The sequence below is a fragment of the Lynx canadensis genome, chromosome F2 (assembly GCF_007474595.2).
Source record: "Lynx canadensis isolate LIC74 chromosome F2, mLynCan4.pri.v2, whole genome shotgun sequence".
NCBI lineage: Eukaryota > Metazoa > Chordata > Mammalia > Carnivora > Felidae > Lynx > Lynx canadensis.
In genome coordinates, this window is record NC_044320.2 from 74981222 (window position 1) to 75006223 (window position 25002).

General features: G+C 49.2%; 1 protein-coding gene across 7 annotated transcripts in view; it reads right to left on the bottom strand.

Annotated features, from left to right (window-relative positions):
• The window catches only part of LYN (LYN proto-oncogene, Src family tyrosine kinase), a 124668-nt gene that overhangs the window by 11092 nt on the left and 88574 nt on the right, over window positions 1-25002 (bottom strand). For all 7 annotated transcript variants that reach the window (XM_030304318.1, XM_030304319.1, XM_030304320.1 and 4 more), the window contains exons 11-12: window positions 2832-2985; window positions 73-204 (exon numbers count right to left, since the gene is read on the bottom strand). In XM_030304318.1, coding sequence (XP_030160178.1) covers window positions 73-204; window positions 2832-2985 — 286 coding nt within the window. The remainder of the gene's footprint in view (window positions 1-72; window positions 205-2831; window positions 2986-25002) is intronic.

Sequence of the window (25002 nt, forward strand, 5' to 3'; positions counted from 1 at the left end):
ATGCCTCCTGCCCTTTGGCTTTTTTTTTCTTCATGGGTACTACTCGAATGAAAATAGGTAAGCAAACGATACCTGGGTAGGGAATTTTCCCGTAGGTGACGATTTCATACAGGAGAATTCCAAAGGACCACACATCAGACTTAATCGTGAAACATCCAAAGTTGATCGCTTCTGGAGCCGTCCACTTAATGGGGAATTTGGCACCTAAGGGAGAAGACATGCGTCACTTGGGCCTCTGAGCTGACACGAAAAAAGTCATGGGCATGTGGCCTTCATACTTTCCTTCTTTGGGGGAAGATTTTAATCATTTCTTTTGAACAGAGAATGCCTCCATACAGTACAAAACAGAGACAGTAGAAAACATCATACTGAAAATAGTCGCCTCCCTCCCCTGTGTCCCTTTTGGGCATTCCCCTTGTGAGAAGCAAAGTTCCTTGTGTGCCCTCCCAGGGACATCATGACGGGCCCACCTGAAACAAAAGAACGTGACACGGAATGTATAGGCATTTATTCTTCACTCACATATTTGTCCCTCGACACCGGTCTCCAAAGCATACATCTTCAGTGTTCAGATGGTCACTGAACCCATTCTATGTTTGTATGGAATATAAATAATCCCTTGACGCGCACATTCTGGCGGGCAATCTCTGTAAACCCACACCAGTGGGAATTTTAGATACGACTCCAAATGTTCAGGTCTCCTGCCTTCATTTGCTCGGAGCAAACATTACTACTTGCGGGAACTGAGTAGCATAATGATCTGCCCAGAGGGAAGCAGTAAGGACACCAGGATTCTGGAATTTCTTGAAGTATCAGACCCAAGTTGGAAATCCGAACTAGAACAGTAAGGACAGGAGACGGCCCTGTAGAACAGCTAGGTCCTGCATGCAGGGTACTCACTCTAGCACATTCTGGCGATTAATCCCACAGGGCTGGGCAGCAGCAGGGGGGATGGGGGGGTGGGTGGGTGGGGGAGGGGCAGGGTGTCTTGAGGTGGGTGGGGGGAGGTCAGTCCTGCCCAGCGCGCCCTGCTTTGAATCCCAGGTCTGCTGTTTCCAACTTGGTGTGACCCTGGAAAGTCACTTAACTGTCTTTAGGCCTTCTGGGCACCTGTATCTCTCCGTCTCTAACCTGAGGAGACGGAACCTCCCCAAGGTTGGTGCCAGAGTCAACTGGGTTGATCTGCGTGCTTGGCACAGGCTAAACATTCCCGTTGCCCTGAAATGGCTACTATTTAATTCTAGAACCCAAGCTCTCTGCGCTAAGCCACCTGTCTCACACGAGAACAGTTAGTTATTTTTGTGAGACACCAGTCTCGTCATATCCAACAAAACCAGTGGAATATATTCCGGCTGGTGTAGGTCGAGGCTACCCCTCCTGGGTTCGATTCTTGGCTCTCCCACTTACAATGAGGCCTTAGCAGCTGCCGAATGTCCCCGTGGCCTGACCTAGAAGGTGGGAAGGGTGATGATAGGACAACAACGTGGCATCCTACATCACCTGCCTTTTCGCTGAGGACAAGTTATCACCCAACCTCAGGGGGGAGCCACCTGAACCATGATGGGCACAAGAGATGCTAAACAGATCAAAGCGGTGTTTCCAATGCACCTTTTTTTTTTTTTTAACATTTTTTAACATTTATTCATTTTTGAGAGACAGAGAGCACAAGTAAAGGAGGGGCAGAGACAGAGGGAGACACAGACTCTTAGCTGGCAGCACAGAGCCCGACGCGGGGCTCGAACTCACAAACCGGGGAGACCACGACCCGAGCTGAAGTCGGACACTTAACCGACTGAGCCCCCCAGGCGCCCCTCAATGCGCCTTTATAAATCCAGTAGACGTCTTCCAGAAACGGCACGCGTGTGTTTCCAGGAAAATAAGCCTCGTTTAATAATTTCTGGGACTGTCAAGAGAATGCTTGGCTCTACAAAGATATGCACGCAACTTTCGTGAGTAAGACCTTCAGGATCCTCAGACCTTAAGCAACACGGAAAGGCGAGCACAGCCCCAGACAGAGCCATGAGCCAGCTTACTCTGTGCGTTTTAGTATGTGTAGAAGAACACGGAACGTGGTTAAATAAAAGGGGTGTATTTTTGTAGCATTACATTTACTTCTCCGTGTGCCATACTTTCCAAGTTTTGATTCGCAATGGAAAGGCCAGAATACAGGATACAGAATTATCGTTACAAATGTTTTCTCCACAGTTAGGAACAGTGTGCTTCGTTGTTTGGGCAAAAAGCTTTAACATACAATTAGCAACAAAGTCTAATCTTTGTTTGCCAAGTCTCTCTTTGTTTTCCTTTGCTTAATTGAAATACAGATGACAACATTTATAAACTTTACACACAGTGTGTGGAGTTAATCAGGAGAGTAATTTTTTAAAAACGATTATTAGAATAGACCCACAAACAGCAACTACGGTACATCGTGAACATTTTACCAAAGGAGTTCTTTTCTTCTTTTTAAATTGTTTTTTAAGGTTTATTCATTTTTGGGGGGGGAGAGAGACAGACAGACAGGCACAGAGGGCGAGTGGGGGGAGGGGCAGAGAGAGCGGGAGACAGAGAATCCGAAGCAGCTCCAGGTTCTGAGCTGTCAGCACAGAGCCCGCCGTGGGGCTCGAACCCACAGATCGCGAGATCATGACCTGAGCCAAAGTCGGACGCTTAACCAACTGAGCCATCCAGGAGCCCCAGGAGTTCTTTTTTTTTAAATGATGACTATTGTAATTGCTTTGTAAAAGAAAAAAGAGAGAGAGAGAAAGGGAGAGAGAGAGAGAAACAAAATAAAACGAAACTGCAAGACAGCTGAAGCGGTGAGGACAACATACCTTCCCTTGCTGTGTACTCATTATCCTCGATCACACGAGCGAGCCCAAAATCCGCAATTTTGCACATGAGTGACTCAGAGACCAGAACGTTCGCTGCTCGTAGATCTCGGTGGATGTAGTTCTTCCTCTCGATGTATGCCATTCCCTCTGCAATCTGCAAACAGAAAAGGGCTCTCATTTTCCGTTGAGGGTAACCTATCACAGAGGACCATCAGGAAAACCAAAAAGACTTACAAGTTCCTGAAATCCTTTCCCGTCTATTATTCTGAGCTTTCAAAAATTTGAAAACAGTGGGTAGGCGGGCGCCTGAGAGGCTCAGTCAGTTAAGAGTCCGACTCCTGGTTTCGACTCAGGCCATGATCTCACTGTGTTGGGCTCTGTGCTGACAGGACAGAGCCTGCTTGGGATTCTCTCTGTCTCTCTCTCTGCCCCTCCCCTGCTCACTCTCTGTCTTTGTCTCTCAAATAAACAAACAAATAAATACAGTGGATAAATTACAACTATTTTGAGTCCTTTCTAAAAGAGCTGCCCCCACCCCAAATCTCCAATGATAGTTGAAAAGGGCCATAAGGCAAGCTGAGGGCCAAGCACAAGCTAGCACAACCCCCCCCCCCCCCCCCCCACCCCAACACACCCCGGTGGGACGCGTGTGATATTCCTCAGGCACTCCTGGCTGCCCAAGAACAAAGGAAAGGACAGAAAACAAATGGTTAAACTGATCACGTCTCCATCAGTTTATAGATATCTCATCAACAGCCTAATCTCCAGGAAATGATTATGCTTTGCTAAATGGAGAAACAACCTTAGCTGACAACAGCTACGCCTCCAGTCACCTGTCAATCCTCTTTAGCATATGGAAATCACTTTGAGAAGCCTTGACTTTACCTCCCCCAACCCCACAGTATATAAGCAGTCATTCCGCGCGACCCCAGGGTTGAGGTCCTGTCCTCACGCTTTAATAAAATCACCTTTTTGCACCAAAGGTGTCTTCAAGAATTCTTTCTTGGCCATCAGCTCCAAACCCCGCCATCACCCCAAAACCCCATCAACAGTGATCACATCTCAACCGGATTTTGGTCATAGCTGTGTGTGTTGACGTTTCCTAATGTGTGGGGAATCTTTTTTAAGACCCCCACTAAATTCTTGCACGGAGCTACACGGATGTCATGATCCCCGTGCTTCAAATGAGAAAACAGAGCTGGAGAAAGGGCCATGCTCACACAAGGAAATTATCAGGGTATTAAGAACAGGATGTCCTTGGTCAGCAAGATCCTTGCTGTCAGGTTCATCAGCAGCCCACAGGGCCGGTTCTCCAAGCTCTCCCCGCACTGTCGATGACCACAGAGCTTCACCCTGACAACAAGGCACGCTAGCAGGAAAGAAGCAAAGATTTAAACAAAACTGTAGTAAAGCCAGGGAGGTGAAACTACTACTCGCGGAACTCGGTTTTTAAGGAAATCCAAATGAGATGTTTAGGGAAAAACATTACCAAATTATAAAGATAAGGATCTGGAAGGAAGGAGGGAAGGAAGGAGGGAAGGAAGGAAGGGAGGAAGGAAGGAAGGAAAGAAGGAAGGAAGGAAGGATGGAAGGAAGGAGGGAAGGAAGGAAGGAAGGAAGGAAGGAAGGAAGGAAGGAAGGACGGATGGAGGGTAGGGAGTGTGGAGGAGTGAAGCAAGGAAGGAATTAAAGGAGAAGTAATCAAGAGCTGCCAGATGAAGGAGGAGGAGGAAGGAAGGCTTTCCTTCCTTCAAGGAAGAAGGAAGGAAGGAAGGAAGGAGGAAGCTTCCTTCTGCCGAGAAGGCCTTCCTTCCTTCTTTCCGTCCTTTCAAGGTTCCTTCCGCCGCCTTCTTCCTTCTTCTTTCTTTCTTTTTTTTTATGGAGGTTCTTAGGAAGGAATCAAGGATGGACAGAAGGAAGGAAGGAAGGAAGGAAGGAAGGAAGGAAGGAAGGAAGGAAGGAATCAAGGATGGACAGAAGGAAGGAAGGAGGGAGGGAGGGAAGGAGGGAGCTGTATCTGGTGAGCAGTTAGAGAGGAAGTTCTAATTAGGATCGCGTCACATAGGAATGAATGTATTCTTCTGGATTCTATCTTGAAATCCAAGAGTCTCAGCTCGGAGGGCCTGACTTTCACCCCTCATCCACTCGGTTCAAACCCCCTTTCAGCAAGGCCAAGCCGCTTTGCCAAGGTGTTGTTCCTTGTTACCGGCTGTGCTTCTCCTGGACCCTCTCCTGGAATGCCTTTCCTCCCCTTCCCTCAACCCCTCTGCGATGAGTTCTCGTCACTCTCTGCCCACCGTCAAGGGTCACCTTGTACAAAACCACGTGCTGGTACCGATTAGAGCTCGGTCTTTATTTTTACGCTGTTTAATGTGTTTATCATGTCAGGCCTGCCAGACAGTAAACACCTCCAGGGCCGAAGCCACACCCTGTACCTTTTCTGCTTTCACTTCTATGTCCTGGAACCTTCCTTCACCAAGCCTCTTCTCAGAGCTTTTTACAAGCAAGAGCGGTGCGTGTGGCCTTTGACTAGGCAGGTGGCGTGGAAGACCCAGCCTACGTGAACCCCTACCGGGTGAAGTTGGAGTCAGGTCCCTGCTTGGCCAGCCTGGCCAGCCCTCACTTCCGTGAGGGCCCAGGTGACCTCATCCCTCGACAGAAACGCTTTAGTCCTCTGTGTGAGTCCGGCCGGGTCACTCCCTGCTCAAAGCCAGCCTCAGGCCAATGTCTGAACTCTGTAACCCCGCCACTGAGGCCTCGTGTGACCGGCCCCTGCTCGGCCCTCCTGCCTCCTCACCACGAGCAGCTCCTGCCCCGTATCCTGGTTCCCCAGCTGCCTCTGCTGGGCACATCCAACTCATTCTGAGGGCCTCAGTGGGGATGTCACTGCCTCTAAGAAGCCTTACCCAGCTCTCCTCGGGGAATGCGTGTGGTCCCAGGGCTCTCTGCTCCTCACCTGTTTACCTACGAGCCCTGCGGGAATATAAATCAGGGCAGGCGTTTCTGTTCCTGGGCCCTTATGTAACATTCCAGTAACTATACGTAAACCGGGTCAGGGAGCCCAGCGAACCAAAGTCGGCTACAATCTCAACCTGGGCCTGCACTGCAGTTGGCCAGAGCACTCAGGAAGCAGATGACCCACACAGATGTGCACTGGTGGCATGGACAGAGCTTCTAGAACATGGCACCAAGTATCCACACCTCTCTGCCTCTTGGAGACAGATTTTGATGACCCATATGTTATTAAAAAAAAAAAAGGCAATCATTATCCTTGCCCTTGGAACTTTAATGAGGCTGAAAGGAAATTTCTTTCCCAGAATCATACCACAGGTTAATGTGATGGTCTGGAAGTCAATTTAATTTCCCTTGTGTACGTTTAGCGGTTAAAATGAAAGCTTAACCCCATGCTAGTATTTCTTTAAAAATGGTTTTCTTAATATTTATTTATGTTTGAGAGAAAGAGAGAACATGCATGAGTAGGGGAGGGGCAGAGAGAGGGGGGACAGAGGATCCGAAGCAGGCTCTGAGCGGACAGCAGTGAGCCCGATGTGGGGCTCGATCCCACGAACTGGGGGATCGTGACCTGAGCCGAAACCAAGAGTTGGGCGCTTAAGCGACTGAGCCACCCGGGCACCCTTGACTTGACCTTTATGTTTTAAATCAGATGAAGAGAGTCTCTCATCATCCCGGACCACGGCAGCTTCACAACGCCAGGCCCAGGGATGTACAAACACGAGAGGACCTCAATTCCGCAAACCACCTGCTGAGGCTAAAGCAGCAATTAAATAGGTCTCTTCTGTCCGTGTGCCAATTCCTGACTCTGTATTAGAGAGTCTGGGTGTGAAGCTACTGGGGAAATTTGAAATACAAAGCACCTCCATCATCTAAAATGAGAACAGTCACGTAAAAAGATAACGTTGGCGATGTTTTCGTGCTCCTGGTTTTAAGCGAACTGATTTAGGTTTGGGTGTGTTTTGCATTTCTCATGCTCTTCAGCTCAAATAGCATGACAAACGTACATTTCTTGGTTCCTCTTTCTGTACCTTCAGTGGAAATATATGAGGGTGACATTTCTGCCTTTGGGGTGTGTGTGTGTGCACACGCATGTTGTTCACTGCTGTCCTGGGAGGGCAGTGAGGAATTATTAACTAAGATAGTGACCCCCTGGGATCCCAGCCTGGGCCAGTAGCCCAGATGGGCTCTGGTGAAATTCCAGGCATCTAGTACCTGGTGAAAGTTCTAGGCACGGGGGCGACATTAAACATGCTGTTTCCTGAGTTAAAGGGCAGGTGCTAAATAAGCAGGCTTTAGGTCTCAGGCAATGCAAGTTTTTCCGAGAGGCCATTTGAATGTGCTGTTAGAAGAAAAGACATTGGTCATCAGGGGTCTGCCAATCAGCTTTCAAACATGGGGGAAGTCAAGGGGCTAAAAATAGGTGTGCAACCAGAGAAAGAAGGGGTTATCAAATGTTCTGACCCCAAACACACTGGCCTATTTTTGCTGCTGGTGTGAAATAGAAAGTGTCCTCCCTCCCAACCCGTGTACCCTCCCTGGCCCACAACAAATCAGAAGGCGCCATGTCTTCCAAGGGCAGGTGACCCGGCCGTGTTGGCTGGTGGGTGAGCTGGATTGGGGGGGTGGGTTTCCGATCCTCACCCAGCATCTCAGAGGGTCCTCGCGGGCACACTCGACGGGGCGTCGCGGTCCGTGGGTGTCTACGTTCTGGTACATCCACGTGTACCGATGTGGTTTTACAGACACACACACGTACACACACAAATACAACACAAGCGCAGGGCGAGTGTTCAGAACTCTTAACAGCCTCTGCTCCCTCTGCCCATCATTTTCTACTGCAAACAAACACATATACACGCACGTATGCAAAGTGGGGACGGAACACAAAATCTAGAGTCCTATTTACTTTGCAAATTCCTTTTTTTTCCCTCCAGGGTACAAGGTCGGAAATCACACCAAACTTTTCAGAAGCGTTTGAGCTGCGTTCACTCGTTTTTAAATTCCTGCTCCAACAGTAACATTTAGGTAGAGAAAGTCTGTGTGTTCCTCTTCCCCAAAGGAGGCGTAAACATGGCAGGCAGCTCAGCAGACCCTCTCCACACACCCCTGCCTGGGCCGCTCTGAGGAAGGCCACACGGGTCCTGCCCTTTTCAGTGACCCGTGGCTTCCATCATCAGATACATTTATGGAGACGCGAGTTGCCGGTGACCGCGGCTCTCAGTACAGCTCCGCTTGGGGCAGAAAATACCTAATGACTACAGGCTTTGGGTCAGTATCAGAGGCTTATCTCATGTGGACTACAACTCTGGAGGGGGAAAAAAAAATCTCAATTATGTTCTCAAATTGAGAACCAAAGCAGAGCTCAAATAAACCTTGCAAGTGACCTTCCTTGCTAGCAACTGACCACAGAGGTCACGCATCTTTTCCTGTTTTTCTTAGAAGCCCCATCAGGAACCAGCATCCCAGCATCCCACACAGGACTCACGCCCCCCCTCTCCCCCGCCCGCCTTCCAGTAGGCTCCCTCCGGTTCACAGGCTCTGAGCCTTCAGTAGCCTTCCCAGGCCTGTGCTCTGTGGATGGTCTGCTGGGCACACACACTGGGCTGCTTTCACCAGAGAATCGGAGTGATGCTTTGGACAGATAACAAAAGGCTCGTGTGGCTGGCCTTGCTCTGGAAGTCTTGCTCCGGTGTTCTGTTCGTCCTAATTACTATCACTTTCCTGAGAAATTGGCAAGGAACAAGCTATCTGGCTTAGTGAGTCATTTTTTATTTTAATGAGGAAGAAGCCTGCATTTGAATCGGATGACGGAGGGAACAAAGGAATGGAAGGAGCCTAACTGAGGGACTCGGCGTGATCTCTCAAGCAAAGCTAAAATCTGCCCCAGGAAGTTCCAGCCTAAATGAGAAACTGGAACTGAAAATACAACCTGTCTCAGAATTGGCTGGTTGGAAAACATTTGTCATCTAGACCAGCAACGAGAGAAATTAAACAAGCAAAGTGCCAAAAGGCAGGAGAGAATAAAAAAATCTGGTTTCCTTACGCTTTACCTGTCCTATTAGGCATCGGTAACTTCATTCTTTAGATAGGCATTTCCTTCCTACACTTGGGAAAAAGAGGATTCCGATCACTAATTACTTTCAAATGCCCTAGGGGGCTCGTGAAATAATGATGGGGATAGTATTAATAAGCTGGAATGGAACAAATGAGGAACTGAGTAAAACCTAGGGTCTGTGTGAAGGGTCCTTGTAACAGGAAGCCTCTAGAGTCCATCCCAACTCACCTAAAGACCATTTAATGACATAAAGACAACAGGGAGCTTTCAAACAGAAAGCTTAAGTGAGAACACATCCCCTCTGTAGTCCAAATGTGGCAGCACGTGTCTTACAGCACTCGACGGTTTTACAGAAAACTTCTCTATAAATATTCATTGATCTTCCTATACTGGATTCCTACAGTCTTTAATGTGTAGTTTGGATGGAGGGAGCACGGAGCTCACCCCCCCGCTGGGTTTTGGGTCAAAACTTCCTAGAAATTTTGTTTTAGCTTTATTTGGTTATTATAACGTTCTTCTTTATTCTTCCCTTTCAAGCGAAACTGCTAAGAAATAGTGAAGTCTTTTCCTTTGATAATGATGGTGGGGACAGTGACGATTATAGCTACACGCTGCTTACTCTGCCCAGGCAACTGGCGAAGCATTTATACTCCTTAAAACAATCCCACGAGGCAGGCGATATTCGTGGTAAGGATGAGGAAGCGGAGTCTTGGAGAAGGTCATTTTTTCCTGGATAAACTTGGGTTTTAATCCAAGTCTGGCTGGTCCCACCACCTGCGCTCTGAACCCTTCATCCAGACTGGCATCTTCCTTTACCAAGAGGTACACGTAGTGGAATGCTCACAAGCAGGTAAAAGGAGGGAAAAGAGAGAGAGAGACGAAAAAAAACCCAAAACTAGATAACTTAAAAAGTGGCCAAGTTAAAGTTTGCAGACTGTCCGACTACCGTCAGAGCTCTCAGATGAGGGCAGTTTGGCATATGCGAACTTGGGGCTCGTAAGTTTCCTGTGACCGGTCAAAATTTAATCAAACCGACAGCAAGCAATCAAACCGACATCAAACTTTCCATGGAGACAGTTTCATTGAATAATCATACTCAAATCAGCAAGTTTCCATGAAGGAGATTCACCTTCTTTAGCGAAAAAGGAAGACAAATCTGTCAACTAATTCCCATAGAGGTTTTCTTGAGAGAACTTTAATTAGACTGCTTCACGCCCATCAGGATGGCTATTGTAAAGACCAACAAAGAGACACCAAAGAAAAACAGAAAGTAACAAGTGTTGGTGAGGATATGGAGAAATCTGGAACCCTTGTGCACTGCTGGTGGGAATGCAGAATGCTACAACCATATAAGGAAGACAGAACGGGTATTCCTAAAAACATTACCACACAAACATGGAATTATCCTGGGATCCATCGATTCCGCTTCTGGGTACATACGCCCCAAATTAAAAGCAGATATTTATACAATATCTGACGGATATTTGTACACCCCTATTCACAGTGGCATTATTCACAACAGTCAAATGGTGGAAGCAACCTAAGAGTCCACTGATGAGTGAATGGATAAGCAGAATGTGATCCATACATACGACGGAATATTTAGCCTTAAAGAGGAGTGAAATTTTGACACCTGCTACAACATGGATGAGCCTCGAGGACACTATGTGAAGTGAACTAAGCCAGGCACGAAAGGGCAAATGCTGTATGGTTCCACTCATGTCACGGACTTAACGTAGTCAAATTCGTAGACACAAAGGAAAATGGTTGTGGCAAGAGGCCAGTGGGAGGGAGAACGGGGAGTTGTTTGATGGGTATAGTGTTTTATTTTTGCAAGGTGAGGGGCGCCTGGGTGGCTCAGTCGGTGAAGTGACCGATTTCAGCTCAGGTCATGATCTCGCAGTTTGTGAGTTCGAGCCCCGTGTCGGGTTCTGGGCTGCCGGCTCAGAGCCTGGAGCCTGCTTCGGATGCTGCGTCTCCTTCTCTCTCTGCCCCTCCCCCACTTGTGCTCTGTCTCTATCAAAAATAAATAAATCGGGGCGCCTGGGTGGCGCAGTCGGTTAAGCGTCCGACTTCAGCCAGGTCACGATCTCGCGGTCCGTGAGTTCGAGCCCCGCGTCAGGCTCTGGGCTGGTGGCTCAGAGCCTGGAGCCTGTTTCCGATTCTGTGTCTCCCTCTCTCTCTGCTCCTCCCCCGTTCATGCTCTGTCTCTCTCTGTCCCAAAAATAAATAAATGTTAAAAAATAAATAAATAAATAAATAAATCTAAAAAAAAAAAATTTTTTTTTTTTTTTTAATTTTTGCAAGGTGAGAAAAGTTCTGGAGATGGACGGTGGTAATGATTGCACGGCCCTGCCACTGAGCTTAAAAATGGTAGATTTTCTGTTCTGTTTATTTCACGCGCCCCTCTCCCCCACAGCTATAGTGGAAGCCTCGCACCGTCGGGAAGCAGGACCGGAGCCCAGCAAAGGCTTTCTGCCGCAGGGAGCCCAGCACAGCACTCGTCACCCACCCGCCTGTGGGTGCAGCTTGATCAAGGTGCAGCTTCCCGGTGGCACACCAGGCGGGACCGAACCAAACTGGGAAGCAGGGAAAGCTCCTCCCCGATCACTTCTTCGCCTGGGGCAGCTCCTCCATCGGCCTCACATAAACCCTGGCTGCGACTGCGACGACCCACCTAGGGCCTGGCGGGAAAGAGATTACCGACGCTGCCTCGGGACACAGTTGGGACCGTTGCGACTCTGCGTCCTAAACTTTAGAAGGACTCAGCCGGAGTTTAGACAAGATGGGGCTGGGATTCTCCTCAAAGCCTCCGGTTTCCCACTTGGCAAAGTGGGGCTAATATCAGTAACAACCTGGTAAAGTCCAGAGGAGATTGAGAAGAGAACGGAAGGACGTTCGGCGCAAGATGACGACTCTCGTCACTGCTACGCTCCTCCTCCTGCTGCTGCTGTTAATAACAGAAAAGACCAAAATCCAGATGTGGCTCCTAACGGTGACATGACAGACAGCGGAGCGGATTCCGTGGAGCCCAGGGACAGTGGCAGGAAGCTGCGGCACAGGGCGGAGTGTGGTCCCCGGCACACCGGCTCGCGGCTCTCGGCTTTGGCCGACTGGACGCGAGCGGCCTTGGCAGAGGCTAAACTTGAAGACGCTGCCTCCGCTCGGGGTGGGCAGCGAGCTCCCTCCCACCAGCTGCCCGAGAGGGTAAAGGGATGGACCGCCAACGACGCCCCCACCCCCCCACGAAAGAGACTGGCCAGTTCTGCACACTCAGGACAAGGCGGTGAATCAATGACACTGGGGATCAGAAAGCTCCTTTGCTTACCGTCCCCTCTTCCGTCATCATCAGTTTCGTCGGTACTACTGTGCCGTAAACGAGCTACCCCCTGATCTGTGGCTAATGAGCCCCGCTCCTGCTTATCGCTTTGAAAAGCAAACAGATTTTGAGAAGGAAGCAAATGGTTCACAACTTATCCCGCCGCAGTGGGAGGAAGTGAGAAAAGAACCCGATGGGTCTTGTTTCTGAGCTCGAATACCGATTTCCTCTGAGGTGGGATGTGAACCAACCCAGACGGTCCCCCCGCCCCGACACCTCAAACTGAGAAACAATTCACTCTATTCATTGCCACTGGGTCTTACGTGTAAGTGAGGAATCAATAAATTGTACTCCTGAAGCCAATATTACACTCTACGGTAACTAACTAGTATTTAGATTTTTTTTTTTAATGTTTATTTAGTTTTGAGAGAGAGAGAGAGAGAGAGAGACAGAGTGCAAGCCGGGAAGGGGCAGAGAGAGAGGACACAGAATCCGAAGCAGGCTCCAGGCTCTGAGACGTCAGCCCAGAGCCTGATGCGGGGCTCGAACTCACTGACCGTGAGATCGTGACCTGAGCTGAAGTCGAACACTCAACCGACTGAGCCACCCAGGCGCCCCAGCACATACATGTTTATAACGTGATATTTATTTTTAATAAAAGGAAAAATTATTGGAAAATATATTGGAAAAATATTGAAAAATATTCAGTCCAATACATACAAAACAGCACAGAATTTACAGTACAAATCTAATGCATAATTAGAAATAATTAAAATGGATGGTGAGGAGCTAATAGAAAAAATGAGCAGAAGGTTTAAAGAGTTCCCAGAAAAATATACTGCAAAGAATAAATATGGAAAAAGGTGCTTGACCTCATTATGTTAAATAAACATAAATTACAATAATGAATGCTAAATCTGATCTATCCGACTGGATTGGAGAATACTAACAATACCAAGTTTGGGCAAGGAGATGAGACAAAAGATACTCTCATTTTTCGGAAGGACTTTCAGGAGTAACTATCAAAATTTTAAATGTACACACACTTTTGGTAGATCTACAACCTACAATTAATTTCATTTTTTTAAATGTTTTATTTATTTTTGAGAGAGAGAGAGAGAGAGATGGAGAGAGAGATCGAGAGAAAGAGAGAGAGAGAGAGGGAGGGAGAGAGAGGGAGGGAGGGAGAGAGAGGGAGAGAGAGAGGATTAGAAGGTGGGTTCTGTGCTGACAGCCTGCTTGGGATTCTCCCTCTCCCTCTCTTTCTGCCCCTCCCCTACTCATGCTCTCTCTCAGAATAAATAAGCTTAAACAAAGAATGAGGGGGATCATTCTACACTGATACAAAAATAGCAAAGATACATCAAGCTACGGAGTTGCAGCATATTGTACATATCATGCATTTCCGTGGGGACCGGGAGGAATGACCATAACCAATGCTGGTAACTGGAATGATGCATTAGAATTGCTAAAGTTGGGACCGAGGAATCGGGGTATAAGGTTTTTAGTTTCTTTTTAAAAAATTTTTTTCAACGTTTATTTATTTTTTGGGGGGACAGAGAGAGACAGAGCATGAATGGGGGAGGGGCAGAGAGAGAGGGGACACAGAATCGGAAACAGGCTCCAGGCTCTGAGCCATCAGCCCAGAGCCTGACGCGGGGCTCGAACTCATGGACCGCGAGATCGTGACCTGGCTGAAGTCGGACGCTTAACCGACTGCGCCACCCAGGCGCCCCTGGTTTTTAGTTTCTAAGCTAGAGTATACTTTACTTTGACTTTTCTTCTTTTTAAACCCATTATCAATGCAATGCTTAAAAAAATATCATTAAACAAATAAAATTGAAATGTAGCATAAGAACACACGAAAAAGCTTATAACAGGAAAATGTCATCTGAATGCTATGTTTTCATTTGTTTTCAATATTTCTATCAGAAACGTGCACTGACTTTTTTCTTAATGATTATTTATTTTGAGACAGAGAGAACAGGGGAGGAAGAGAGAGAGAGAATCCCAAGCAGACTCCAAGCTGTCAGCACAGACCCTGACGTGGGGCTCAAACTCATGAACCGTGAGATCATGACCTGAGCCGAAATCAAGAGCCAAAAGCTTAACCGACTGAGCCGCCCAGGGGCCCCTGCACTGACTTCTACTAAGCAAAACAACCCCTCTTTTAAAAAAAAAAAAAAAAAAAAAAAAGAAAGATCTGATATGGATCACATTTTCCAAGAATTTCCCAGAGCATGAATACCTGTTTTGTGCTACGTCCGCTTTGAAAGACTTCTAGGATTACTCACTAGGTACGTATTCACATTCAGACAATCATATCAATACGTGGGTATGCCCCAAGTTAACAGAAAGCAGCTAGGAACGTACTGGGGGGGGGTCCGGTCACTTGTAGCTTCACGAGGATGCCACCCCCAGAGGACACTCTTCGTCCACTACAAGAATGGAGATCAGTGTCATTCTGAGGCGGGCTTTCCCACTTACACACAGGCTAGTCTGCCCGCTAGGAGCCCGGTCCCGTTCTGGGCGGGTGGCAACGAAACAGCGTCCCTGCCCCATGGGGTTTACTTCCAAATGGGGCAGACAGAAAAGCGCACGTCGGCAAACAGACGTCCCCTGTTGTGGGACGGCTAAGCACGGAAGAAAACACGGAGGCGCGCGTGCTGTGTTTCAAGTCCAACAACGCACTTTAAAGAACTGGAGTTTGGCTGGGTTGGCAAAGCCTGGGCTGTGGCTCCGGAACTAATCCCCGACTTCTCTTTCCTGGGACCAACTGAAAGCAGCCTGTGATGAGATCTGATAAACTCCAAATATACCTGAGACAGAGGCGCTGTAATCACTGTATTTACATTTCTTTTTTTATTTCTTTTTTTATTTGTATTATTTATTTTTCTTTTTTCAATATATGAAGTTTATTGTCAAATTGGTTTCCATACAACACCCAGTGCTCATCCCAACAGGTGCCCTCCTCAATACCCATCACCCGCCCTCCCCTCCCTCCCACCCCTTATCAACCCTCAGTTTGTTCTCAGTTTTTAAGAGTCTCTTACGCTTTGGCTCTCTCCCACTCTAACCTCTTTTTTTTTTTTTTTTCCTTCCCCTCCCCCATGGGTTGCTGTTAAGTTTCTCAGGATCCACATAAGAGTGAAACCAGGGGCGCCTGGGTGGCGCAGTCGGTTAAGCGTCCGACTTCAGCCAGGTCACGATCTCGCGGTCCGTGAGTTCGAGCCCCGCGTCAGGCTCTGGGCTGATGGCTCGGAGCCTGGAGCCTGTTTCCGATTCTGTGTCTCCCTCTCTCTGCCCCTCCCCCGTTCATGCTCTGTCTCTCTCTCTCTGTCCCAAAAATAAATAAATGTTGAAAAAAAAAAATTAAAAAAAAAAAAAGAGTGAAACCATATGGTATCTGTCTTTCTCTGTATGGCTTATTTCACTTAGCATCACACTCTCCAGTTCCATCCACGTTGCTACATTTCAACCCTTTTGAAATAAGCTTCCAAAGTGGCCTGTGTTTATTAACGGAGCTGGTGAAGGTCTGCTCTCTGCGATGGCTCCTGTCCCTTTTCCTTTTCATAAGGATATGGGAGGAGGGGGGAGCCGGAAAGGCGGAATCTTAGGAGAAAGCTGTCAAGTATTTGGTTCACCGGGGGGAATTCTTCTGTGCCTCACGACTGCAGAAAATAGTTACTGGTCTTCACAAACGTAAAATGGGAAGAGAAATAAAGTCCTCCCTGTTGGCCACAGCTTCACAACGAGGAAAAGAAACAGTGCACTTGACCCTTGAACACAGACTCAGACTGCATGGGTCACTTTTACGTGGTTTTTTTTTGGTTTTTTTTTGTTTTTTTTTTGCCAATAAATACAATATACTACTGTCAATGTATTCTTATGATTCTTAAATTTTTTTAATGTTTATTTTTGAGACAGGGTGTGAGTGGGGGAGGGGCAGAGAGAGAGGGAGACACAGAATCTGAAGCAGGCTCCAGGCTCTGAGCCATGAGCACAGAGCCCGACGCGGGGCTCGAACCCACCAACCATGAGATCGTGCCCTGAGCCGACGTCAGACGCTCAACCGACCGGGCCACCCAGGCGCCCCGCTCCTTATGATTTTAATAACTCGTTTCTCTTTAGCTTATCTTACTGTCATACAGGGTGTAATATGTGTAATATACAAAATACGTGTTAATTGACTTTATGTTATCAGTAAGTCTTCCATACAGTAGTTACCTCCAGGGGGGAGTCAAAAGTTATATACAGATTTTCAAGTGCGTGTGGGGTCAGGGCCCCTAACTCCTGTGTTGTCCAAGGGGCAACTGTACTTTAGAAGGTGTAAGACCTAGAAAAATGATCACTCACTCAGTTCAGCAAATTCTCCGTGGCAGTGCTTTCCAGAACTCATCAGAGCCCCCAAGACACCTGCTGATCGTCCTGAGCTCTGCTCCTTAATTACTGATATCCAAGAGAAGGACCCAAAAATCTACAGATTTTAAACAAGGGCTCAAGGGGAGTCTTGTGATGAGGCAAGTGCATGAAACCCTGTAACATACCCTGACTTCCATACAAATAAAAGAATCAAACAGTTAGGAAAAGATGAAACTTCTCAAAGATAATCCACAACAAGACTAGCACTGCAGGCAGATAAACAGCCACTCTGGGGCCTTTTGCTCTTATTCTGAGTGAGGCAAAGCGTAACTAGAGGCCAAGGGGAGGAGGACGTTGGTCTGATTCATGTTTCCAAAGCAGCAGTGTTACAAACAAGCGCTGAAGGAAGCAAACCCTAAAGCACAAGCCTAATTAGGCAGCTACTGAGTTATTTGGTTTGAGAGAGAGCGATGGACTTGGGTTAGAGTGACGGCGGCGGGGGAGCGAGGAACGAGAGTCTGTTTTAGAGGCAGAATCACCCGATTTGCGGAAGGACCGGACACGCGGTGTAAGAGAAGGAGGGTCAATAACGACTTCGGGGGTTGGGGCCTGACCACTAGAAGGATGGAGATCCCACCACCCGAAGGGGAGGAAGCTGTGGGTGGGTGGGCAGGCTCTGGAGGGGGAAGGACAGGAGCTCAGTTCGGGAATTGTTGAGTTTGACATACCCGATGCACATCCACGGGGAGATGCTGAGTAAGCCGTTAGCTCAGGGAGGCAGATCAAGCTAGGGACATACACTTCAGAGGGGTCGCAGTACAGACAGCTGTGCTGGGTCAGATGGCGTCCCCCCTCAGAGACAGGACCACCTGGACCCTCGGGATGTGACTTATTTGGAAATGGAGTCCTTGCAGTTTTAATTAGTTGAGGATCTCGCTAGGGAGGCATATCCTGGATTCAGGGCAGATCCTGAATCCAACGACCAGTGTCTTTATGAGGGGGTGGCAGAGGGGATTTGAGGCACAGATGCGGAGGAGAAGGCCTGTGAAGAAGAAGACAGAGTGGAGCACTGTGGCCACAAGCTAGGGAGCACCCGGAGGTGGGACAGGCAAGGAAGTGTTCTCCCCTAGAGCCTTCAGAGGGGACACAGCCAGGCCCACATCTTTGGCAGGACTTCCGGCCCCCGGAACTGTGAGAGAATAAATCCCTGTTGTTTTAGGCCACCCAGGGGGTAGGGATTTGTTATGGCACCTCTAGGAAAGGAATACAACACTTTCAATGGGACCACTTGGGAGGTCAATATGGGGAAAGAAAGAGGAGGTCCAAGGACTGAGCTCTGGGCCCCTCCGATGTTTACATTTTGGGAGATGAGAAAGAAATGGCCAGTGAGAATGGCATCCCAGCATGTCTGGGAGCAGAGAGGGACCGGCTGCTCCAACCACTGCTGCTGGGCCACCAGAGAAGGGGCAGAGGGATGCCCTTGGACTCAGTGTGGTGGGGACCATCCAAGGCTTGCCAGGACCTGTTTGGTCGAATGGTGCCGAGTTCGAGAGCAAGAGGAAAGGAGCTGGGAAAAATGAGGCTGGTCCTTCCAGGGCTTTTGATCTTACAAAACAAGAGAGGAGAAACATGGAGGTGGGGGTAGCTGGAGAGAGACATGGAAGAAAGGGAGACCTTTATTCTAATTCCTTTGAGAATGGCAGAGAAATGAGGGGAAAACGCCAAGGCAGAATTTCTAGAACAATGTCTTGAAAAAGCAAGAGGGGATGGGACCTGGTGAATGATGCAGGAGGGACGGAGTAGAATGGGGGACTTTCTGCGATGGCGAAAGAGCAAGGAAATGCACTGAGAGAGAGAAGGGGAAGGAGGAGTTAGGTTCGGGGGCAGAGGAGAAGGTGAGAGTCAGCTGTCTGGGAGCGTGAGGAGAAGTTCTAGGCACCTCCGTACCGGCCTTGAATTCCAAGTGGGAAGAGCCACCGTGTTGACTTACTTGGATGTAAATTAAAAATTAAAAAAAGAAAAAAGTGCCAAGAGCCAGTGTGTCACATCTGTGCCGGTGGCAGCAGGGGGAGGGCAAAACGAGTAAAGAGTTGGACTTAAGGCACGTGTGACAAACGGAGAGGCACAAGGGAGTCTTGCAGAGGCCTGGTGGGGACAGAAGAGACACACGAGGTGGGGGCAAGGGAGGCGTGGCAACAGGCAGCGGGTTCCATGGGCGGGAAGTGGCGGGAAGGGGTACAATTGTTGGAGGCGGGAGTGGGCCAGGCACACGGGGGCCGGAGGGCCGGATGGGACTTGCGCAGGGGTGGAGACATGGGTCATCCCCAGGGAATGTGGGGCAGTGGAGAAGAGAGGACAGAGTCCTAGAAGAGGAAAACTCAAGAGGCAGGGAGGCCTGAGTCTGAAGGTCTACCTGCGTGGGTCCCTACGAACAAGGGCAGGGTCTCCTGGGGCCGGAGGGAGAAAGTGTGAACCCGAGCCGAAGTGTGGCAGTGACAAGCGTCCAGGGATCTGGGGACGACTACACGGAGGGCCGTGGACCTCAAAGCTGGAGGTCCTGGGGGCGGGGGGGGGGGGGGGGGGCGGGGAGAGGGAAGCCATGGATCTTCTGTGGGTAAAAGGTAGGAATATCATCTTCGTAGTCAGTTCTGTAACCTCGTGCGTTGCCCAATTATGTTCTACACATGAGAGGAGATGTGGATAAAATAATTAACAAGACCTGGAAATCCTGACGTTTAAAAAAATTTTTTTTAAATTTATTTTTGAGAAAGAGAGAGAGAGAGAGAGAGAATGGGGGAGGGGCAGAGAGAGAGGGAGACACAGAATCAGAAGCAGGCTCCAGGCTCCGAGCTGTCAGCACAGAGCCCAACCCGGGGCTCGAACTCACGGACTGTGAGATCACGACCTGAGCAGAAGTCAGATGTTTATTAACCCACTTAGCCACCCGGGTGCCCCATTTTTAAGTTGGCTTATTTTTGAGAGACAGAGAGCATGAGCAGGGGAGGGGCAGAGAGAGAGAGGGAGAGAGAGAGTCCCAAGCAGGCTCTGCACTGTCAGCATGGAGCCTGATGCCGGGCTTGAACTCACAAACCAGGAGGCTGTGACCTGAGCTGAAACCAAGAGTCTGACGCTTAACTGACTGAGCCATCCAGGCGCCCCGGAAATCCTGACATTCGAAGAAGAATCAGCCAGCCACACGGCCACTTGAATTCCAGCGTCCCTTGCCCCTGCCCACTGGTGCAGGTGAGGCTACAGGGCTCTCCCAGAATCAGAAAAAGGCCACGCAAGGATCTGAATGACACAGTGGGAGGAAACACTTGCTTGCATTCCCCTCTCCCCAAATTCAATGCATCCACCACTGGCTTCGGTGTTAAACGTTTCACTTATAATTTCTCCTTCTTCCTGGTGTTCTTGATTCCACAGAGAACGAGAAACAAAGCAGCTCTTTGTCTTTGCATAAAGGCCCAGATACTTGTATCTACTTCCTCCTTCTTCTCTCCCTTGTGTTCAGTTCAACAAAGTAAGTTTTGTGCAGGAAAGTAAACACACTTGGAGGAAGAGGAAGAATAAATGTATCAGGAAAATACTTTATGGCTAAATACACCTGAATAGTGACCCAGCACACATTAAAAGACACATTCTTCTAAACATTCTTTCAGAGCTGCATGAAGCAGAGAACAAAGAATTTATTGTTTAAAATTTTTTAATGTTTATTTTTGAGAGAGAGAAAGGGAGGGAGAGAACGCGTGAGCAGGGAAGGGGCAGAGAGGGAGAGGGAGACACAGAATCCGAAGCAGGCTTCAGGCTCCGAGCTGTCAGCACAGAGCCTGACGCGGGGCTGGAACTCATGAGCTGGGAGATCGTGACCCAAGCCTAAGTCAGCTGCTTAATGGACTGAGCCACCCAGGTGCCCCCGAAATTTATTGTTTTAAACTGACTATAGACAGTCCCCACTTTGGTCAGCATAGTCATTCAACAAATATTATTGAGCACACCCTATTTACATGGATGGCATTGTGCTGAGAGCCGGGGATAAAAGGTAGACAAGAATTTACCAAAATGTTCAAACAAGACAGAGAAGAATGGAGTGAGCGGGGGCTTGGGGTGGAATCGTTTTAGGCGGGATGCTTGGGGAAGGTGTCCTTGAGCGGGAGGTGGGGTAAGGCACGGTGCAGAAGGGGTGGGTTCCAGGAGTGGGCTTGGGAGAGGCACTAAGTTACGAAGGAGCCGGTGGCGGCGGCAGATTTTACAAATGTGGTGGGAATGCACTAAAGGAGCTAAGCGGGGATGCACAATCATCCTATTGGTGAGATACCTCGAGCGGTCAACTTCACCGAGGCAGAGAATCGGAAGGTGGTTGCCAGGGGCTGGGGAGAGAAGGCAGTGAGGGGTTAGTGTTCAATGGGTGGGCACTTTCAGCGTGAGAAGATGAGAAGGTTCTGGAGATGGACGCCGGGAACAGTCGCATAATAGCGTGAACGTATGTCAGGCACGGACTGCACACTTAAAAAGGATTCAGAAGGCGGGCGCCTGGGTGGCTCAGTCGGTTAAGCCTCCGACTTCGGCTCAGGTCCTGATCTCGCGGTTTGTGGGTTCGAGCCCCGCGTCGGGCTCTGTGCTGACAGCTCGGAGCCTGGAGCCTGCTTCGGATTCTGTGTCTCCCTCTCTTTCTGCCCCTCCCCTGCTTGTGCTCTGTCTCTCTCAAAAATAAGTAAACATTTAAAAAAATAAAAATGGTATTTTATAGAAAAAAACCCAATATGAACTTGCTTTTGAAAATGATGACCAAATAATTGCATTTAAGTTATGATAGGAAGAAGTTGTTTCCAGGGTGTGGGCTGGGGAACGGCGGGGGAGGACCGACAGGGAAGACGAGGTGGTGAAGACAAGCCAGCCGGGTTTAGAGACTTAGCTGTGCCAACGAAGGAAAGGATCCGAGGAGCTGGGAACAGAGGAGGTGAGCCAGGGACAGAGAGGGGCAACGAGGCCAGGCATGTGGCTTCTGCCTAAACCACCACGCTGACAGGGTCTAGCCGAGTTCTCCGAGGACTTCCTGGTTTAAAAATCCCGATGGCCAAATCGCCCCTCCTCCTTACAGGGCTGTCTCCCAGATGGGTGCTCCTGGTGTCCCCAGGCTGCCCTCCACCCTTGTCCCTCTCAGCCCTTTCCCTGAGGCTCTGCCCCGGGCTGTCCTCCGCCCCCCCCTGCACAGGTGCTCTCTGGGAAGTCAATCAAAGTCCCATTGAAAGTCATCAGATCGGCCAGCCTCCCAGGACACTTCTTGAGCTCCCCTGGCTGCGGGGGACAGCAAGCGCCTCGAGGGCACGCATGGGTGCGTGTGCAGGCACAAATACTACTGTAGTAAATACAAACGGCACCCACTGACACCCAAGGGCCAAGCAAAATGGAAAGGGTAGACGTGTACCTCCTGCGCGAACTTTTGCTGAGTATAAACGTTTTTTTGTCTTTCTCAAATACGTCTTTTCAGTCACCCACCAAACAGTTACCTGTCCCTTCTCTGTAACTCGAGAGTGGGCGATACTCCCAGGCTGGCTCTCTCAGCTCTGTGTCCCCTGTCCCATTCTTTCCACACATCCTATGTGCCCCCCCCCCCCCCCCGCTGTGTCCTTAGGCGCCAAATTCTCTCAAAGACTCCTTCTTAGATCCAGCCCCTTTCAGGCTAGCAGGGCTAACCCTGACTCTTTGGGTCGCCTCCTCCAGGCAGCCTACCTTTTCCTGAGACCTCGCCCACTGGTCTGACAGCAGCCTGCGGCGCCCGTCCCAGAAAGGCCTCGCCATATTCCTATTTGCACCCCTGCTGTGCGGTGCCCTCCACTGCTGTTACTTCTCTGCCAGGCTGCTCTCTGTACACGTCTGTGGCCGAAGAAGAGGGAGGTTTCCCAAGGGGGTGGCGGAAACACGGGGAGGGAGCGTAAGCCAAGGGCTTCAGACAAAGACCGACTGGAATGTGCACTCTGCCGCTCCTTTCCGAGCGCTCCCGTCTCCACTTCTGAACTGTGGGCAGCCGCTCACAAACTGTGCCCACCTCTAAACGGCTTCAATTTAATGCTGGCCTTGCACTCCATGAGGAGTCCCTAGACAGGAAATTATCCCGTGGCTTACACTAGCAGTGACTAGAAATTGCCGCCCCTGGACAAAATAATACCGAGAGACGAGGCAGATCTAGCAGGCAGACCAGAGGGGCAGCTTCCTCCCCTTTACGTGAGCTTAAAGCCTCGTCCTGCTGCTACAAAGTTTTCCCATCAAAATGAAAACAAGAGTAACAGCTAGTTCATGGCCCCTCTGCTTCAAGATGCTAAACATCCCTGCCCCCACCCCCCACCAAAGTGGGGAAAAAGAGTTCCCATTTGACACCAGTTTTAAATGACAGTTTCCCATTCTTCAGACGGAAGAACTTTTTCGGACGGAAACTGCGTAGGGTCCAGTTTTGCAATTCTGACGGTCACTCTGGTTTCACGTGTCCATTCTGTAAGTTTTCACAGCCAAAGTTCAAGTCTCGGGCCCAAAGCTCACCATGCAAAACACCTTCCTCCGATACGTTCATATTCCTTTCTTTAGAGCAAGGTCAAACTCCTGTATCAGTGTCCTCCGAATACGCGCAAAATCATTACTTAGACTTTCAGGTGATGATTCACATAGATATTCTCGGTAGATTTTCTTTTTTTTTTTTTTTAATTTTTTTTTTTTTCAACGTTTATTTATTTTTGGGACAGAGAGAGACAGAGCATGAACGGGGGAGGGGCAGAGAGAGAGGGAGACACAGAATCGGAAACAGGCTCCAGGCTCCGAGCCATCAGCCCAGAGCCTGACGCGGGGCTCGAACTGACGGACCGCGAGATCGTGACCTGGCTGAAGTCGGACGCTCAACCGACTGCGCCACCCAGGCGCCCCTCTCGGTAGATTTTCTTAGTCAGTCGTGGAATTTTAGCGCTGGGGCATCAGGATGCGGGAAACCTAATCTGTGCCTCTCACTTCGCACGTGAGGGCCCGGCCTGTGAAAGGATTTTCCCCAGGCAGGGCCAGGCTTCCCAGCCCTCGGCTCCATGCCTTCTCTGTTGGCATCACCAAGAGTGCCATCTGCAAAATGAGTGATGTTTCTCGTATTCTGGACAAAGAGTTAACCACCACCTCTAGATTTTATGCTGGGATTTACAGTCCAAACCCTGGCTCCTTAGTTTTTCGTTTGGAGAGAAAGGGTGGGGGTGGGGGGGGGGAGCAAATGAGGGGCAGAGAGAGAGTGAGAGGGAGAGAGAGAGACCAAGGCTACTTAGTAATAATGCACACTGAGTCACTACCACGCCCATCAGCCAGCACAGCCTGCGGCACGGAAGAAAGAATTGGCAACACGGGGCCTCGATCTAGAGTCGTGCGAGAAGTGAGACCAAACGTGGGGTGGAGAGGGGATCTGGCCTCAGGGGTGCAGTGCAAACCACGTCTGTGACCCGCGGTCTCCCCTCGCCGCTGAATCTGATTCAACACGTCCACTGGAATCCTTCCTCCAGTCTGAGTAAATGAAACGTGATGACACTATCCATCGAGGGTTGATTAATGACGGTTTGGGAAACAGAGGAGTTGTTTCATTCCCTTGCGCTGGGGGAAGGGGAGGGAAGGCTGGCCGTGAGTGGCGGAATGAGAGCCTAACTTATCTTGTAGGCTCTTTACGAAGAGGTAGAGAGAGGAGACACGTTACCTGACGGTATCGACAGACGCGGTAGAAACTTCAGAAACTCCCCTCCAGGCACCGCAGACCTCATTTACCACCAAGAGACTGGTGGGTCCCGGGTGATTGCTACGGATTCCCAGTCTATGCCTTGTTTTCTCAGGCAGCAGATCCCATGATGAGGGGGAACTCAAAAAAGCTCTGATGGCAAAAGGCCTTCCCACTCAAAAAGGTTGAGAATGACACGGACAGATTGCCTGCCTTCCTCAGTCTACCAATTTCCAATATAAAACGCAGCTTAAACGTAACATAGAGGGCAAAATATATTTTAGCACAATCACTATGTGATAAAACTATAATCTCTGATAATAGAGATTGCGGGGGGGGGGGGCGGGGGGAGAGAAGAAAGCCAGGTATCATTAATTCTGATAAGCAATACCCATCCAGTGGGTAAAGAGGAGTATCGGCACAGTGTGGGGTACAAAACAATCCTAGGGCAACTCTGATCTTGGCGTCCGAGCGTGAGATGGTGCAGAGGAAAGAGCAAGTTATCTAGAGTCAGAAGACCCAGGACAGAGTCCAGCACTTCCAGCCACTGGCTCTGTAACCTTAGACAAAGCCAAGGTCACCTCCTCATTTGTGACATGTGGTAACTACCGACAAAAATGCCTTCAAGATAGTTGGGCTCAAATCGGATAATGGACATAGAGGTGCTTTATCAAATGGAAGGAGTTAAAGA